General features: G+C 38.0%; 1 protein-coding gene across 12 annotated transcripts in view; it reads right to left on the reverse strand.

The window, feature by feature from the left end:
- Positions 1–19559, reverse strand: part of ZEB2 (zinc finger E-box binding homeobox 2) — a 151171-nt gene that overhangs the window by 31060 nt on the left and 100552 nt on the right. For all 12 annotated transcript variants that reach the window (XM_060178061.1, XM_007539662.3, XM_060178068.1 and 9 more), the window contains one exon: positions 17375–17446. In XM_060178061.1, the coding sequence (XP_060034044.1) occupies positions 17375–17446 (72 nt within the window). The remainder of the gene's footprint in view (positions 1–17374; positions 17447–19559) is intronic.

Raw genomic sequence — 19559 nt, forward strand, 5'->3', positions numbered from 1 at the left:
TACATGAAATGTTGTGTGTGACTTCTGACCCTGGAGGTGGCACAGTGGCTACAGTGATAAGTATGAGGTCCCAAGTTCGACACCCAGCATTGTCTATGCCAGAGGGGTTTTCTGGCTCTCTCCTCAAGCATGAATACATAAATCTTTTTTTTTAAACCAATAAAGCATCATGATTCTGAGACATATAGGCATATCCAGCTAATCATGGCAGGGGATTAAATGCATACGCCCATGACTACTTTCCCAGCATGCCATGGAAAGTGTGTGTTTATCCCACGGACTCATTTTTACTCCCTTCACACGGGCAAGGCTAGATCTGAAGAAGCAATCACAAAGTCAGGTAATTGTGAGAAATCATCTGTTAGCATTTTAGATGATAAGAAAAAGGAAATTTATTTTTAATTTGGCCATCTATATTGAAGTTTTGAGTTTAAAGAAGCCTACATTCAGCTTTTGTTAGGGCACATCAATTCTCATGGCTAATTTGTTTAAAGTTGACTAATTAATGGGATAGAAGCACTCCATCATTAAAAATGCATGTGTGCCTCTCTGCAAAAGGCTTCCAAAACACATATTGGCACCAGATATCTAAAAGGCAACTGTGAGGGGGAGAGGTTGATCTTTTTCTCATTACACAGCTATACGGGCAGCCCAGCAGAGCCTCCAACTGCTACAGAGGTGTGTGTAAAGCCAGGGAAGGCCTGTCAAGAGTGACAAAGTTTTCTTCTCTTCTAGGGAATTAGTGCAGTGTCTGGGCTGGTCTCTCCATGCCTGCTCTGACATGGCTTTCTCCAGGGAACATGTGTTTAGATGCCAAGGAAAGCGCCTCGTGTATAAGAGCTTTCTGAGAGAACTGCAGAAGCAACAGGGGGTTGGGACTCGTAGTAATCTACGTGATCACATACCTCCCTCAACAGCAGGAAGCGATCAGTTCAGGGACTGGGTCTAATTTGAAAGTGAAGGTTTAAATTAAGGATTGGGAATCTCAAGATTTAGAGATGACTAACCCTTCAACAGTTTTCATTGCTATGCCCCAGCCCAGAATCCATGCTTCCAAACAATTTCAGGTTACATAATATTTATTAATCCTCTCACTCCTGGGAAAGCTGACACTTGTAAGTTGTTATGTTGCTGCAAAGGCTCTTGGCTATTTCTGTTTTTGAAGGGGTTGTGAATTAAGGACTCTTTGCCCAACAAGTCAGTGATCTTTTCATATGTTTTTCGGTAGGACACAGAACACCTAAGAGTGAACCAGGATAATGCTCTCCAAGATATCAAGGTTCCCATGACAACTGCCACAGGAATACCTGAGAAAAACTGTTCAAGATGAAAATTTGGGGGAATCCACCTCAGACTTACTGAGTCAGCAATCTGTGTTTTAACAAATCCTTCAAGGACTTCTTCTTTTTAAATATATTTACTTATTATTGGCTAGAGACAGAGGGAAATTGCGAGAGGAGGGGGAGATAGAGAGGAAGAGAAACAGAGAGAAACCAGCAGCCCAGCTTCATCATTCATGAAGCTTTCCCCCTTCAGGAGGAGACCATGGGCTTGAACCTAGGACTATGCGCACTGTAATGTGTGCACTTAACCAGTTACAACACCACCTGGCCCCCCTTCAGGGGCTCCTGAAGCTCAATCTAAACACCACTACTTTAGAAATTCAATTCTTTGCCTTACCTGGTCAAGTAAAGCATTCAGCAACGCAACTCCGAGGAATAGCATAGAATTAGTCTTCCTAGACCAGGTTGCCTTCTTGACTCCCTTTACTTGAGTGCATAGCCTTCTTCTGAACTATGTTTGCACATCTCAGTTGTTAAACTGATCATATCACATGGTAAGCTTTCATTTATATATCTGTGAGCTATCAGAGGCAAGGATATTCTTATTCAACTTAGTATCACCGCTGCTTATTATAGTGTCTGGTACACAACTAGTACTCAGTATTATTTGATGATTATACCAGGTTCAAGGTTACTAGATTTCTCATTTTGGCTCAACTATGCTATTTCTAAAACTGCAATATCTTCCTGTGTACAGTGAGCTAAAAGATCCTTTCTGAAATACCACCGAAGCTTCAGAATTCCCTTGTTGTCGTCAATGAATTGCCCTAATTGATATGCTATTTATTCACTGGGTAGGCCTAGAGAGTTGTTTTTTTTTATATCTGTATCCTTCAATTAAAAAAACAAACTCATATTAAAAAAAATGCATATATATTTAGGTGCCTCAGACACCCTTGCAAGAACAATAGCGCTTTTTAAAGATTTGCTGAATGAATGAGACAACCCTCAAGAAAGATGGGATGGGGTCTTGGTTGTTTCTTATGGCAACTTGCTGCAAAATGGAGACAGCTGCTTCTAGTCACAGCAAATGTAATAAAACCACAGTCTTCATTAGCCAGGAAGTGACAGGCCCTTCTTGGAATACTCTGATTATAGTCTCAATATGACCCCCCTATCTAACCTGCCAAGGAATACTCTCCCCCTCAGAACCCATTTCTTTCTCAACTTTAGTTAAAAATAATTTCAATACATGAAATTAACTGAAAGGTTTTAAATGATATGCAAGTATATCTAACTTAATAACAAAACTCTTCCAGCATACAAAAAGATGACAGAAATATGTAAGTAGCAAACAACATGCTTTATAATAGTATTTCTCTCTCTCTCTCTTTTTTTTTTTTACCAGAGCACTACTCATCTCTGGTTTATGGTGGTACAGGGGACTGAACCTGGAACCTTGGGGCCTCAGGCATGAGAGTCACTTTGCATAATCATTGTGCTATCTACTCCCACCCATATAACTCTCTCTTCATTAGTATTTATGTGTTACTTGAATCATTTGATAAATTGATCTTGCACAACTGATTAATACTATGCATTCACACAATTCATGCTGAGATGTACCTTGTGATGAAACTTGTATGTCTTCAGTTACACATGTAAGATAGCTAATTTAAATTTTTAAATTTAAACTCCATACTAAGAATATTAAGGGACAATGATATTTAATAAACCAAAAACATAAGGAACAGAAACTTCCTCACTCTTTTCCGCATCTTCTGCGCTGATAGATGTATACACCCAAAATTTGTGCTAAAAGAGATACTCAATAACCTTATCTAAGATCTTCACCTGGAACTGGAGATTCTGTAAACTTGGCCAGAACTGGCATTTCTATGGGATGCATTAGGTAGTGGGTATGCAATTCTAAGGTTTGACATCCTAGTTTACACACTGCTATTATGCTAGTATGTTTTGTGAGGCATAAGCAAAAGCAGCTACGTAATTTGAAGGGCCCAGTCCAGAATGGCAATAAGAGCACTGAACCAAAGATGGTCCTTCTAAGCACTGGCCCCTGTGTGACTGTTTCAGGTGGTCGAGGGGAGCACTGGCTGAGGGGGTCATATCAAGAGGCAGGTTTCCTAGCCCTCCCAGTTCTGAGGCAACTAGAGAGCAGCCTGTTCTTTGTGTTTTCTTCACGTGTTCTCATCAAATCTCATTAGAAGGAAGGATAGGGTGGGACAGAGTCCAACATTTCTAGTTTAATTTCTTCATTTGGCAGATGCTACAATGAAGGTACAGTAAAGTTAACGATTCCTACACAGTTATGTACATAATTTCTGGGTGAGATGATTGTGAAATTCCTGTATCCCGACTCTTCACACTGTGTGCTAAGATCTGAAGGGACCCTCGATGCTGAAGAAGTCTTTATGACATCAGTTACAGTAACTTAAGTAATGCTGTGATATAAAATAAGTGTGGGGAAAGCCAACACAACTGCCCACTTAAATAAATAACAAATACACTAAACATTGAATGTAAGAATTCTCACTCTTTTCCCTTCCACATTTCTACTCCTCTGAATCTTTGTGATTTTTTTTTTTCTACTTTTTAACCAGAGCACTGTTCAGCTCTGGCTTATGGTGGTGTGGGGGACTGAACCTGGGACTTTGGAGCCTCAGGCATGAGAGTCTGTTTGCATAACCATTATGCTATCTACCTTCCACACTCCTCTGAATCTTAATCATTGGCTTTGTTTATGTAGGAGTCCACATTTGAGTTGACTGAAATAAAGAGAAAACATCAAAAAGGCTTTAAGATTTTTTTCACTTGAGATGCTTGTTTCAAATCTTCATTTACTATTTAAGAATTTATTGGGGAGTCGGGCGGTAGCGCAGTGGATTAAGCACAGGTGGCGCAAAATGCAAGGACCAGCATAAGGATCCCGGTTCCAGCCCCTGGCTCCCCACCTGCAGGGGAGTCGCTTCACAGGCGGTGAAGCAGGTTTGCAGGTGTCTGTCTTTCTCTCCGCTCTACATTTCTCTCTATGCTATACAACAGTGACAACATCAATAACTCCAACAATAATAACTACAACAGCAATGGCAACAAAAGGGAAAATAAATAAATAAGTAAAGAAAGAAAGAATTTACTGGCCTAATTTGTACATTTCTTTCTATTTTATTTTATTTATTTTTTGCCATTGGGCTATTGCTGCGTCTTGGTACCTACATGGCAAATCAACCACCCCGATCACCATTTTTCCTTTTTTTTTGTTTTTTTAATCCCTTTCATTTTTGTTTTTTTAATAGGGGAAGGGAGAAACACCTGCAAACTTGCTTCACTGCTCATGAAGCATCCCCCATAGGTGGAGAGTAGGGGCTCGAACCCAGGTCCTTGTGCATGGTAACGTATGTGCTCAACTAGGTGTACCACCACCCAGCCCACATTTCTCATTTTTAACAATGTTTCTGAGAGGGAGGAGATAGCATAATGGTTATGCAAAGAGACTCTCATACCTGAGGCTCTGAAGTTCCAGGTTCAATCCCCTGCGCCACCATAAGCCAGAGCTGAGCAGTGCTCTGGTGTTTCTCTCTTTCTGTTTCTGCATCTCTCTCAAAATAAATAAGTAAAGAAATAAAATACTTAAAAAAACACAAATGTTTCTGTAGGTGCTCAGTATGGAATAACTTTATTCCCTCCAAATATGAATGTTTATTAGTTACGGTAAATGGGGGACAAAAACAAACAAACAAACGAACAAACAAATAACAACCAAAAAACCCTCTCTAAGGATACCTTAGAGATCAAGGCAGAACTTTTATTCATGGTTCATTTTGCTTTCTCATTTCATATATTACTTGTTTATCTCCCCACATGCCTAATGATATCCTCCTACACGTGTTCCACTTCTTCAGATTAAATGACGCTGTGCCTTCCCTTGATAACATCCCACCCCTCTCAGACCTTTTCAAAAGACATAGTCCTGCTCTCATTTGTCTTAAGACACAGAGAAAAAGCAATGAGCCATAACACTCCTTAATTCACACTACCACTTCAGTCACTTTTCCCATGTTATGAATTCACTCATCACCAATAGGTCTCATCATCAAAACGTATCAGCCATCAAAGGTGTATAAATATCCTCTTTACCAAAATGGAATGTGGAGAAGAACAAACCTGACCTATACCCTCCAAGAGCTCCCAAGGCACAACAAATTTTTTGAAGTTTAAGTTATATTCTCTAAAGAGTTTCTTTCTCAACCTTCATTTCAAATACTACAGATGAATATCCTGACTAAAAAAGAATGGCTGCAGGTACTTTTTGTGGTTGTTAGCAAGTGACTGATATTTTACTAGGTACCCATTCCACTGTTTACTATTTCAATTTAATCGATAACCAGAAGGAGCAATAAAAAGTATCATTCCTAAAGTTTACCAGTGGTAGTAAAGTGAAATAAAAGTAAAATCTCTGTCATCATCATTTTTTATATACAAACACAAATACTAGTGGTGGTGGTGATTTGTTGTGAGGTAACTACGATCATAAGTGACGACTACTGGGTGGTCTCATTCATGTGTGAAATTTAGGTAGTTGAAAAATAGGAGCTTACAAAAGCAATATCAAAAAAATATAGATGAAGGAGAAGAAGAAGCTAAACTATCTTCAAGGCATTATGAGAACTATGGTGGTTATGGGGAACTTTGGTGGTTGTTTGGAAATATACTTTTATGTTCTTAAAGCCTTGTAAACCATTACATAACTAACAAAAAATACATAAATAAATACTGCATACTCATTCCTATCTATCAAAGTGCTAAAGATAGAGGGAAAGGGAAAATTAAACTATCCCCTTTTAGTCTTCATAATTTAAATATATATATTCCACCACAGGGACAAAGACCCCAAATCTCCCCATTCTGAGTGTCAAAATCTATTGTGATAGACAATAGTTGATTGTGGATTCAACCTGCATTATCCTTTGCTTTGGTTCTTCAAGCCCATCTGCTAATGGGATCATCCAGTATTCAGCCATCTCCTTCCGGCTTATCTACTTCTAATCTTCATATTTTAACCTCAAGTAAATTATCAGAAAAGTGAAGTTTGTCCTAGGGATTAGGAGGTAGCTCACCCAGTAGTAGAGTGCATGAGAGTCTGGGCTAGGATCCTGACATCATATGGGAGCAACATGGATAACACTGAATGACGAAGAGGTAGTGTGGTATGTCTCCACTTTCTATCTCTCTCTCAAAAAAAAAAATTGAGATTTTTTTTAGACTGAAAAGCTGCTTGACAGTGTCACATATGCATGAAGCCCTGGGCTCATTTTCCCAAGCAACATTAAAAGATAAAAAATTAATTTGTCTTACGACTTGTCTGGATAGTTTTCCAGGATATCAAAGAAACTAAGATTGACTATAACTAGAAACAATATAGTCAGTTTGTGGACGATGCTTTAGTTATGTATTAGTAAGAAATCAGACCTAAATTGCAGTGGTCCAGTTTCTAGATATAAGATGCTTTTCTTTCCCCAAGGAAGGAGGCAAGATGAAGGTGGTTATTAATAGCCCTTTATAACTAGAATGCTAGGCTGTCTGAGTAAATATAACATTCACACATTCAAAGAGGAAAACATCAGGGACCTATTTGGGTCGTGATACGTACATGGAACTGCATTAATGCTAATGATTATGCACCTATGATAGATGCTTGTTACTATTAGATAAAACTCATGTTTATAATTCTTCGAAGTGCTTCCATCTCTCATAGTTTTTAGAAAATCAGGTTGTTTTTTTCATACACTCTTAAAACTTCTATTTAACAATTTCTTCCTGATTTTGAATCTGATAAATATTTAACAGATGTAAGCTTCTTTTTATAAAAAGGTGTGTGTATGGGAGATAGCATAATTGTCATGCAAACAGACTCTTATGCCTAAGGCTCCCAGGTCCCAGGGTCAGTCCCCACACCACCATAAGCCAGACTTGAATAGTGCTCTGGTTAAGAAAAACAAAACAACCAACCAACCAACCAACCAACCAACCAACCAACCAACCAACCAAAACAACAACAACAACAAAGGGCAGAAGGTAGATAGCATAATGGTATGCAAAGAGACTCTAATGCCTGAGGCTCCAAAGTCCCAGGTTCAATCCCCTACACCACCATAAGCCAGAGCTGAACAGTGCTCTGGTTTAAAAAAAAAAAAAATGAACTCAACAAAAAACCCTTTTTATGAAAAGGTGTCTATTTGTTTTGCATGTTAAAACATACAGTTTTCTTTCATTTTTGAAACACTAAAACAAATATAGATGGTTTCATTCCTGGTAATACCATAAGCCAGAGCTGAGTAGTGCTCTGGTAAACAAACAAATATAGAAACACTGAACATGAAGTAGAAAACTATTAACATTAACCAGGGTTTGCAATTCTGCAATAACATTTACTTTGTTGTGCTGCTGATCAAATTCTGTTGTAAAAAAGTAGTGTTACTCAGGCTTCATGGCCTATAACAAGCTGACTTCAGTAACTTAAGTCATAGTTTTAAATCTTTCTCTAAAAGTATTGGATTTAGGGGCCAGGTGGTAGTGCACCTGGTTGACTGCACACATTATAGTGCACAAGGACAGGTTCGAGCCCCGGTCCTCACCTGAAGGTGGAAAGCTTTGCAAATGCTGAAGCAGTGCTGCTGGTCTGTCTCTCTTGCTCTCCCTCACCTCTAGATTTCTGGTTGTCTCTATGCAATAAATAAAGATAAAAAACAAAAACAAACAAACAAAGCCTAAAACTATCAGATTTATTCCTTTCCACAAGGGTGCTTAGCACTGTTGTGGCTTCCTTTCTCAGGTGTAATTTCTTCTTCACCAAATATTCATTCATTCATTCATTCATTCATTCAGTTTTACTAGGCATTATGTGTGCTATGTGTATTTTCACTGCTATGCTAGGCACTTTGAGACAAACAGGGACTCTGCGAAAAATAGTAGAACTTTTCTTAAAGCAAATATATATATATAATTTATTTTACTAAATTTAGTATATATGTAAATTATCTATGTAATTTTCTTAATAGTCCTGATTGGTAGAGTTCAAGATACTCTACCTCCATTGTTCAGTTGAATTCATCTCCTGTCTTCATGAGTTTAACTAGATGAAGCAGATGGAAGCAGTATGAAGAGGAAGAAGTCAGCACACTAACGTTTGTGATGTGCACCTGAGAGCTGTGGGATTTCAAAGACGGAAGAGATTTGTGTGGTTTGGAGCGCTCAAGATGGCCAAATTAAGGGAACCTGTGCTGTCTTCAAAGAAGAGAAGGATGAGCAGAATTGAGTGATTAGAGATAAAAAGGTAAAAGATGGATGGGGGCAGGAGGGGGTTCCGGCGGTAGCGCAGCGGGTTAACCAGTCCCTGGCTCCCCACCTGTAGGGGAATCGCTTCACAGGTGGTAAAGGAGGTTTGCAGGTGTCTGTCTTTCTCTCTCCCTCTCTGTCTATACCTCTTCTTTCGATTTCTCTCTGTCCTATCCAACAACAATGACATCAATAACAACAACATTAATAACAACTACAACAACAATAAAACAACAAGGGCAACAAATGGGAAAAAAAGCAAGTTAAAAAAAATGAAATAATATATATATAAAAGGTAAAAGATAAAGGGCTTAAGAAATAGCATGGGAATAAATTCAAAAGTTGTTATAGAAATGATCATATTTTTTTATATTGATCAGACAAGTAAGGAATAACACTGATATGAAATTGAATGGCACTTAACACTAACTGAAGAATGTGCATGTTCTCTTATTCACCGGTGCTAAGGGAGCAGTTAGGGATTTAGCCAACGAGAAAAGAACTTGAAGAATTCAGACTGATCAAATAGAAGACATAGTGTGGTCTGTGTTCTCTGATCAAACAGACTGATCAAATAGAGGCCAGAGACCAGTGAGATGTAACTGAGTCTTATTTCAGAGGCTGGAATAAAGAAAGAAGAAAGTATCTAGTTGATGGCGTTAGGCATGCTGTCAGAAACATGTTAACTTCAAAAATATGTAAGTGAAGTATTGTTTGTCTCTCATGTACTCCCTCATTTCAAAATCTCTTCCTTACCTAGAACAATCGAGAACTTGTAGTGACAAAGTAACCAAAACCTCACACACTTCTTGCTCCCCAGTACCTTATGATCTAGTGAGGGAAATACATGCTTAATATGAAGGACAAGGGGATTTGGTATGAAAATCTTGAAAGGAATGAGAGACTAACGTGACTGGGAAACTATAAGCTTTCTGATGAACATGGCCTATTAAGAATGCATGTGATGGGAAGTCAGACGGTAGCGCAGCAGGTTAAGCGCAGGTGGCGCAAAGTGCAAGGACCTGGTTCCAGCCCCCGGCTCCCCACCTGCAGGGGAGTCGCTTCACAAGTGGTGAAACAGGTTTGCAGGTATCTGTCTTTCTCTCCCCCTCTGTCTTTCCCCTCCTCTCTCCATTTCCCTGTGTCCTGTCCAACAACAACAATAACTACAACAATAAAGCAACAAAAGGGAATAAATAAATATTTTTTAAAAAGAATGCATATGATGGGTTGGGTAGACAGCATAACGGTTATGCAAAAGACTTTCATGCCTGAGTCTAAGCTCCCAAGATCAATATATATATATATATATATATATATATATATATATATATATATATATATATATATATATAATACTTTTAAAAAGAACATATGTGGGGGTCGGGCGGTAGCGCAGCGGGTTAAGTGCACGTGGCGCAAAGTGCAAGGACCGGCATAAGGATCCGTGTTCGAGCCCCAGCTCCCCACCTGCAAGGGAGTCATTTCACAGGTGGTGAAGCACGTCTACAGGTGTCTTTCTCTCCCCTTCTCTATCTTCCCCTCCTCTCTCCATTTCTCTCTGTCCTATCTAACAACGACATCAACAACAACAATAATAACTACAACAACAAAACAAGGGCAACAAAAGGGAAAATAAATAATAATAATTAAAAAAACCCATGTGTTATTGCTGGTCTATTCAGAATGAGTAGCTTTTTAGGTTAAGGGGAAACCATGAGCAAGGGCAGTGTTTGTTTGTTTTTTGAGTGGTAAGTTCTCTTTCAGACAAGAGGCATATTCTGATAAATGATTAATTAGAGGACAAAGATGATTGAGAATGCCTGTCCCTTTTAGAAAGCCATGAAGAGCTATGGCAGGTTGAGTATGAAAAGTGAGGGATGGGAAGTCAGGCGGTAGCGCAGGTTGCGAAAAGCACAAGGACTGGCGTAACAATCCCGGTTGGAGCCCCCGGCTCCCCACAGGCGGTGAAGCAGGTCTGCAGGTGTCTATCTTTCTCTCCCCCTCTCTATCTTCTCCATCTCTCTCCATTTCTCTCTGTCCTATCCAACAACGAAGATATCAATAACAATAATAATAACTACAACAATAAAACAAGGGCAACAAAAGGGAATACATAAATATAAAGAGAGCAAGAGAGAGAAAAAAAGTGAGGGATGAGTTATAATGATCCTTCTACCTAAAATTTAAACAGAACAATTCACTAGTCATGTTGCTAATTTTATCACCTTTACCACTATCAGACAATTTTCTTTCTCATTCTTCTTCTTCTTCTTCTCCTTCTTCTTCTTCTTCTTCTCCTTCTCCTCCTCCTCCTCCTCTTCCTCCTCCTCCTCCTCCTCCTCCTCCTTCTTCTTCCTTCTCCTCCTCCTTTCCCCCTTCTTCTCTTCCTCTTCTCCTTCTCCTCCTCCTTAAATTTTTTCACACCTGAGTTACTGCAATGACTTCCAGCCGGTTTCTCAGTCTGGTTTTTTTCCCCCATAGAAATCATGGTAGTGTAACATGACCGAATCTGTTTTGTATGACGCTTTGAATTCTCCATGTTGAATTCATCTTAAATATCCTTCTCTATTCTTATGCATTGTGAATTAGTACCCTTGGATTCTGCCAAATCCTTTCCTCCACTATGCTCTGAATAGCTATCACAGCACACCCATCTTTTACTAGAAAATCATTCCTCCCTCTTCTATGATTACTGAAAATCTACTCTGTTGAAATCTTTTTAGAAAACTATTTTATTCAGCTTTTCTTTTTTTGATTGTTATTTATTTATTGTTGGATAGAGACAGAAAGAAACTGAGATGGGTGGGAGGAGATAGAGACACACCTATAACCCTGTTTCACCATTCATGAAACTTTTTTCCTTGCAGCTGGGAACCAGGGGCTTGAACCTTGGTCCTCGTGCATTGTAGTATGTGCGCTTAACCAGCCACTGCTTGGCCCCTACTCTGTTGAAACTTTACCTCCTTCATGAAACTTTTGAATATTCACCTAGGAGCTCTTTGTTTTTTTGAACTTTGAAATAATTATGGTTTCTACAATTTGATGTGTATTTAGCACACACTTTCATTTATGGTATGTTACTTTTCCCCTGTATCCTAGTCTCATTTTCCAAATGAAATAATAATAATGTCTTAGACACCCTGGTTCATCTTCACCACACATACACTAAATGGTGAAAATATAGAAGAAATTTTGCTGAGTGAATGAACACTTAGATTTGCTTGTTTGGAGTGAATACATATGAACTGAAAGGAATAACTAGTATATGAAAAAGTCATCTTAAATCCTGGTGTAAGAACATTCAAACTAGAATTTTAAATCTTCTGAACATAAACAATTTTTCTTAACTTCCCTTCACAATTTAAGTATGTACAACATCTAGTAAATTGTCACTTTGTGGAGTAAAAAAGCTTTTGTGACACTCAATATTTATGAATTTAATAAAAAAATAGCCTTTATTTATGCTTAAGTTGAAATGAAGCACTTATCTTTAAAAGGAATATGGAGCCATTTTAATCTCATGAATTGAGGCAATCTAAAAAAATATCTAATTTATCTCATTATTGTGGTTTTTATATGAATTTATTTTGTCTTGTTTTTAAATTTACATGGTGACAGTACTTCAGCAACATATATTTCAAGTAAAGTTACTTGTAAGAAGTATCTAATTAAAATCCTGTCATTTTCAGGGTTTAAAAAAATTTTTTTTTAATTATCTTTATTTATTTATTGGATAAAGACAGCCAGAAATTGAGAGGGAAGGGGGAAACAGTGAGGGAGAGAGACAGAGAGACACCTGCAACCCTGCTTTACCACTTGCAAATCTTTCCCCCTGCAGATGGGGACCAGGGGCTGGAACCTGGGTCCTTGTGCATTGTAACATGTGTGCTCAACCAGGTGCGCCACCACCTGGCCCCTTATCAGGGTTTTAAAAAATATTTATTTTATTTATTTATTCCCTTTTGTTGCCCTTGTTTTATTGTTGTAGTTATTATTATTGTTGTCATCATTGTTGGATACGACAGAGAGAAATGGAGAGAGGAGGGGGAAGAAAGAAAGGGGGAGAGAAAGACAGACACCTGCAGACCTGCTTCACCGCTTGTGAAGTGACTCCCCTGCAGGTGGGGAGCCAGGGCTCGAACTGAGAGCCTTATGCCGGTCTTTGCACTTTGTGCCACCTGTGCTTAACCCGTGCGCTACAGCCTGACTCCCCATTTATCAGGTTTTGAAACTACACTACAAAGTGGGTAGTGTGTTAATATAGGGATGCAACCTAGTTATTGAAAAATTAAAATTAAAAATTATGATTACTAGCTCCCTAGTCTATATTTTATCTATGGTTCAGTATTACAGAACTTCATTTTGTGCCTTGAAATGCATTTAAATAAAAGAAAATGAGAATAGTTCTTCATTATATCTTTTTTCCTCTACACCCAAGAAAGTGAATTAACACTTTGTAAGTTATTAATAAGAACATCCTAAGAAGCACAGCATGAACAGTTTATCATAATGTGTATCCGTATAAGTGAGATATTAATGTCATTTTAATTATTTACATATCTAAAACTTTACAAGCTGTACACTTTTTTTCACTGGTGGACAAAGCAGGAATAGATGAGTTCTTTCATTGTGTTTCAAAGATAATTTTAAACTGAGTTAAACACCAAAAATGATTAGTCTTATCTAGAAAAAGAGAAATAAACATATTGAGTCGATGTGACTTTGTTCTGGTGGTATAAGACTTGAAGAGAAGCCAGTATTTAGTTATAAAGATGTCAGTTTGGGGAATGTTTAGTTTTTGGAATACCATAAATACCATTTCTGGTGTTTCATTGACATTTTCACCCCAGATATACATACACATATGTATAGAAAGTATATATAGAGATAGACAGATAAACAGAGAAGGAGAGATACCCCAGCACCAAAACTTTCTTTGATGTCATAATACTATTGATTACGTGGTAGTGTTCCCAGGCTTGAACGCGGACCATGTTCATGGAAACACAGAAAAACTACTAGGTGAGTATCTCTCTGCCCTCCCTCCAAAAAAGGGTAAACTATCTTATTTTACAGCCCACATTATACCATACCACTTGAATTCTCAATTACTGATATCAAGTAGAGGCTAGATGAGACCTAGGACAAACTAATTTTGAAATTGAGGGCATGAGCAATAGACGGTCAAATAAAGAGAATCTGCATATCCCTCCTCCTACCTCAATAGCAAAGTCATGACAACACACACAAAAATCCCACATAGAGTAGAAAGAGGAAATTAAAAGAACCTTTCACAGCAAAGACTACGTGTCCACTATTCAGGTAGTAGGAACACAGAGGAATATTCTCACACAAGAAAAAAGCCTCTTTTTGTGACAATGATTCTCAATAACTACGGAACTTGAATTGATGATCAAAAGGCAGGATTTACTAAATTCCCAGCACCCCAATTCTATTATAATTCTGTGCCTACAACTTTATAACAACAGGAAATGGGAAATTAAAAATTGTAAACCAGGTAAAAGCCAGCGTCAGTCTTTCTGAAGATCATATTGGCTTGCTGAATGCAAGACTGGTAGACATCATATTGAAACTGAATCTCCATAACAACAGATTCTATGGATGAAATTGGCTGGAGTGCTTCCTTGCCAGCTCATAGCCTGCCAGCCCCAGACTATGTGCAGCACTGTCACTAGATGGACTCAGGCCCCAGATACATATCATACCAGAACTCTCATTCACTGCAAAATAAAGGAATACAGAGCATTTGAAACCTTGAACTTGAGGTGGCTACACATGTTCAAACACAGGCTATGGCTGCACGTACTCACAGAGCATCAAGCACAGTAAGAATACAGAGGAAATTACAAGCACCAGTGAATAAAGACAACAAATTAAAGAAAAACCCTACATTCAGCACAACTATGTAAAACTACCTAAAGAGGACCTACAAACTATACTCCTAAGAACGACTGCCACCTCTCCAGATTCAAAGGAGGTCTCGAAACTTTACATCAGGCTCAACCTGACGCTGTTGACTGGCTACGGAAGAAGGGCAAACGCTAGAAGAAGAAGAAGAACCGAAAGGGAGTCGGGCTGTAGCGCAGCGGGTTAAGCGCAGGTGGCGCAAAGCACAAGGACCGGCATAAGGATTCCGGGTCGAACCCCGGCTCCCCACCTGCAGGGGAGTCGCTTCACAGGCGGTGAAGCAGGTCTGCAGGTGTCTGTCTTTCTCTCCCCCTCTCTGTCTTCCCCTCCCCTCTCCATTCCTCTCTGTCCTATCCAACAACGACGACGACAACAACAATAATAACCACAACAATAAAACAACAAGGGCAACAAAAGGGAATAAATAAATAAAAATATTAAAAAAAAAAAAAGAACTCACCGAAATAAGAAATTCAGTGGAGGATGCCATCAACAAAGATAAGTCACAGAAGAAACTCAATTTAGTAGAAGAGACTACCAGGAGAAAGACAAAAGTCCAAGATTGATGTGATAAGCTGGATGATACGGTTGAGAAAACCATAAAAAACAAAACAAAACAAAACAAAACAAAACAAAACAAAACAAAACAAAACAAGGGGAGTCAGGCGGTAGCGCAGCGGGTTAAGCGCACGCACGTGGCGCAAAGCGCAAAGACCATCATAAGGGTCCCGGTTAGAGGCCCGGCTCCCCACCTGCAGGGGAGTCGCTTCACAGGCGGTGAAGCAGGTGTGCAGGTGTCTGTCTTTCTCTCCTCCTCTCTGTCTTCCCCTCCTCTCTCCATTTCTCTCTGTCCTATCCAACAACGACGACATTAACAACAACAATAATAACTACAACAACAATTAAAAGACAACAAGGGCAACAAAAAGGAAAATAAATAAAATAATAAAAAATTAAAACAAAAACACATAAAAAATAGTAAAAAGGAAATAGAGTTAAAATAAATTAAGATAATAGAGAAGAGTTGTGGAACAACACTAACATCACATGGATACCAGCAAGAAGAAAGGAACAGAAATCTTATATGAAGAAATATGAGTCGAGAAATTAAAGGAGAAAGGACCTCAAATTCAGGAAGCTCCATGACCTCCAAATAGGGGGAGGAGAGAAAGTTCACCAGACAGAGTGTATTCCATGTCACGCATGTATCATGTGTTTGAGCCCAGCATTACATGGGAGTACTATGACAACAGGAAACTTCCAGTGGTGATGTCTCTTCTCTCCCCCCGCCTCTGCTTCTCTATCTAAATTAAAAAGTTGGCCCAGTAATAGTGAAATTGTGGGTCATGAAGCAATGGTCCAAAATAATGTTCCAAATAAAGTAAATCCAAACCAAAGTTTTAAGTGTGTGTGTGTGTATGTGTGTGTGTGTGTGTGTGTGTGCATGGCAAAAATATAAAAGGAAGTTTTAGAAGCAGCAAGATAAAAGCAAAGTTGCCTATAAGAGAACCCTCATGACACTATCAGCTGATTTCTTAATAGAATCTCTAAAGAAAAGACTGGAAAAAAAATATCCAAAGTTGAGCCCTGCCCCACTAGGTAAAGAAACAGGCTGGGAGTATGGATGGACCTGCCGACGCCCATGTTCAGTGGAAAAGCAATTACAGAAGCCAGACCTGCCACCTTCTGCACCCTATAATGACCCTGGGCCCATACTCCCAGAGGGATAAAGAATAGGAAAGCTATCAAGGGAGGAGATGGGATACTGAACTCTGGTAGTGGAAACTGTGAAATTGTTCCCCTCTTATCCTATGGTCTTGTTGATATATTTATTTTATAAATAAATTAAAAAGAGAAATAAATAAAGAATGAAAGAAAGAAAGAAAGGAAGGAAGGAAGGAAGGAAGGAAGGAAGAAAGAAAAGACCTCTACCCAAGCATACATTATCCAGCTAGGTTACCACTCAGGTCTGAAGAAATAATGAAAACCTTTCCACACAAACAATAGTAAAAGGAATTCACTATCACTATGCAGATAGTATAATGAATACTGTAAGGACTTACGTAAAAGAAAAAAAGGTATGATCTCACTCATAAAAGTAAATAGACAAATAAATAGAATAAAGCAAATAAAAAATATATAGGGAAAACAAGCAAAGGCAATTGAAGATAAACCTGTGGTCTTGGGCAACAGAACTAAGGTTACCAAAGAGGTTTGGGGAGAGTAGACTGCAAGGGTAGAATGGTTTCACTGGTTTTTGGTGGAGGGATTTTGGTGTTTTGGTGGTGTGTGTGATGTGGGAATAAATTTTGTACTCTTCTAAACCATGACTACCTCAAAAAAGCTAACTAAATAAAAATTTAATGTAGACTTTTAAAATAAAAAATTAGTATAAGAAACTTAACCAACTTATGCTTTGAAAGGATATATTTATATTGATGCAATTCAGTTTTCTCTTTTGCAAGTTAATTGGGGGATTTGAGCCTAAAAGATATACTTGCTGGGTGGGGGTAGATAGCATAATGATTATGCAAAAAGACTCTTATGCCTGAGGCTCCAAAGTCCCAGGTTCAATCCCCTGTACCATCATAAGCCAGAGATGTGTTCTGGTAAAAAACAAACAAACAAACAAACAAACAAAATCAGAAATGGGGAATTCAGATTTGAAATAAAACAAGAGACTTAATAAAATTGCTTTAAGTGTTAAGTCACAGAGATAGAAATGAATGTGTCAGCATCTCTTTTCCTGACTCACTAAATGCACATGACATAGGACAAATGTGATCTTTGTGGTCAACAAAACTTACCTGTACCATTGTTAACTGCGGTCTGGATCGTGGCTTCTGCCCCCATAGTGTCATAGTCTTCCTTCATTTCTTCTGTGGGGGAAAATTATATTTAGCATCTGAAAACTGTAGACAAGCTTACTATACTAAGCATGCCAACTACAGGAACAAGGAAGATTCTTTTCAAGGAAACAGAGAAAAGGCTTGTTGTAAACCTCCCAACAATAGCTTTGTTCAGGCAACTGAATGAATCCAATAGTGCTAGCTGTACAAGAACTTATTTACTTTAAGCATTACTGCAAGCTGTGAAAAACAGAGGTGCTTATTTGGGGCAAAAGAAGGGCTTTTCTTCTGGTGGCAGTTCTAGTGACAAACAGGGAAAAGATATTATTTTTTCAATAAGAGTCAAAAGCAACTACGTATTTGTACTTATGAAGGGCCACGCTCTCTGCTTTGCCTGTGGTAATGATGGTTGATCATTAGCAAGTCAAAATTTCTCATTCTACTTTTATGTGTTTTTCCCTGTTGGAGTAGCTATTTGATAATATATTTTTAAAAAATAGTTGTCTATATATTGCAATTTAGAATGTCCATTTATGAAAGAATCATCCCAGAAGTATTAAAGACACCTATCTTTACAGTTTATAGAAAACTTTTTAAAAAGTGCCTTCCTAAATCTTTTTCCTACCACATCATAATGATCTCTCTTCTTATCATTTACGCCCAGGTTGATAAACATGGTTATTTCCTAAACAAAAACATAGATACAGCAACATTTCAATATTGTGATGTGAAAATATGCAATACTTAAGATTCATAAGTGATAAAAGGTCATTTAGTAAAACTGCAATATTTTAAAACAGAAAGGGAAAGCCTGAAAAACAGAAGAAACTTTGGATTTTATATCTTTCAAAAGTTGGCTGGCAATTAAAAAAAACAAACAAACCCAAGTACATAAAATTCAGCATGGACTTTTAAAAATTGTGTTTTACAGCAACAATACTAACGAAACCCAAAAACGATCTAGGGTAAATATATGTGGTGATCATTTTGTTTAACCTAGGATTATGTGAATCCCAAAATTTATTCTGATCAGTCTTTCTATATCACAGTTTAGTCACAATGATTTAGTGAAGCAGGTTCTGGTAAATGGTAGAGCAGAATGAAAACATGTTTCATAAGAAATGTACTGTAGCATATCTGTTTATGGCACCCAAAGTGATAAATCATGGATCACTTAAGGTAAAATACAAATAGAAATTGATGTTAACTTAATGCATAAGATTGCCAGGTAGCTTGGAATGACATTTGTTTAAAAGACCACTTTGAGTTCGTTTTTGTCCCTAGACATATCTCTTATTTAAGAAATGTCTTCACAGGGGTATTTTGCATAAAACATTTAGACGTTCAATATATAAATAATATTGTTATTTTCCATTATAATAATTGATCAGTTGAAAGGCTCTCTCATCTGATATTTTTATCAGTCTCTGCAAAGAATTAAATTAAGGTATTTCTGAGAAGTTCAGTACTAGTTATAAATATAGCTTTTGTGTCTTTCTTCCTCACTCTTCTCATGTGATTTCTGGTAGTCAAGAGTCAGAAGAATCATAAGTTTTCCATCTGAGAGATCAAGTCACTGAGGGGAAAACAGTTAACAGCAATTTTTTTTGCATAATAGTGGTAATGTTCAAGATTTCTGCTGTACTTTCTTCCTCATTGTCATTTTCTTATGAAAAAATAAAGAGAAGTTAGAGTAGGTGGTTGCTTCCTGAATTATTAAATTGTGGGCCTACAGATGTGTAGTTGGCACTGTGTATATTGAACTCTTAGTGATTCTTTAGCTATTACCTTTTTGTAGCAAAAATTGTGCAACGGAGATAATGCCCCTTTTACCTAGAAAACATTCTGTTTTGACTTACTGAGCAATTGACCTTTTTCTCCTTTGAATGTTAAGCCCATCTTATTAAAATGAAACTCTAAGCCTTTTCAGGTATGTATATGAAATACTATGGATATACCTGTTTCATTAAGCTGCACATGAATTAAGTCAGAAAGGCTTAATGTCACTTGGTTTAGGAAGAAATCCTCAGAATTAGTGAGTGGTAGTCTTTCTGCCTCATGCCTAACCTTAAACATTTTCCAAGACACCTCTGACTCAGCACACTGTGTCTAAAACCACATAGTATATTTATTTTTAAAACAC

This window comes from Erinaceus europaeus, chromosome 18 (genome assembly GCF_950295315.1).
Source record: "Erinaceus europaeus chromosome 18, mEriEur2.1, whole genome shotgun sequence".
NCBI classification, from domain to species: domain Eukaryota; kingdom Metazoa; phylum Chordata; class Mammalia; order Eulipotyphla; family Erinaceidae; genus Erinaceus; species Erinaceus europaeus.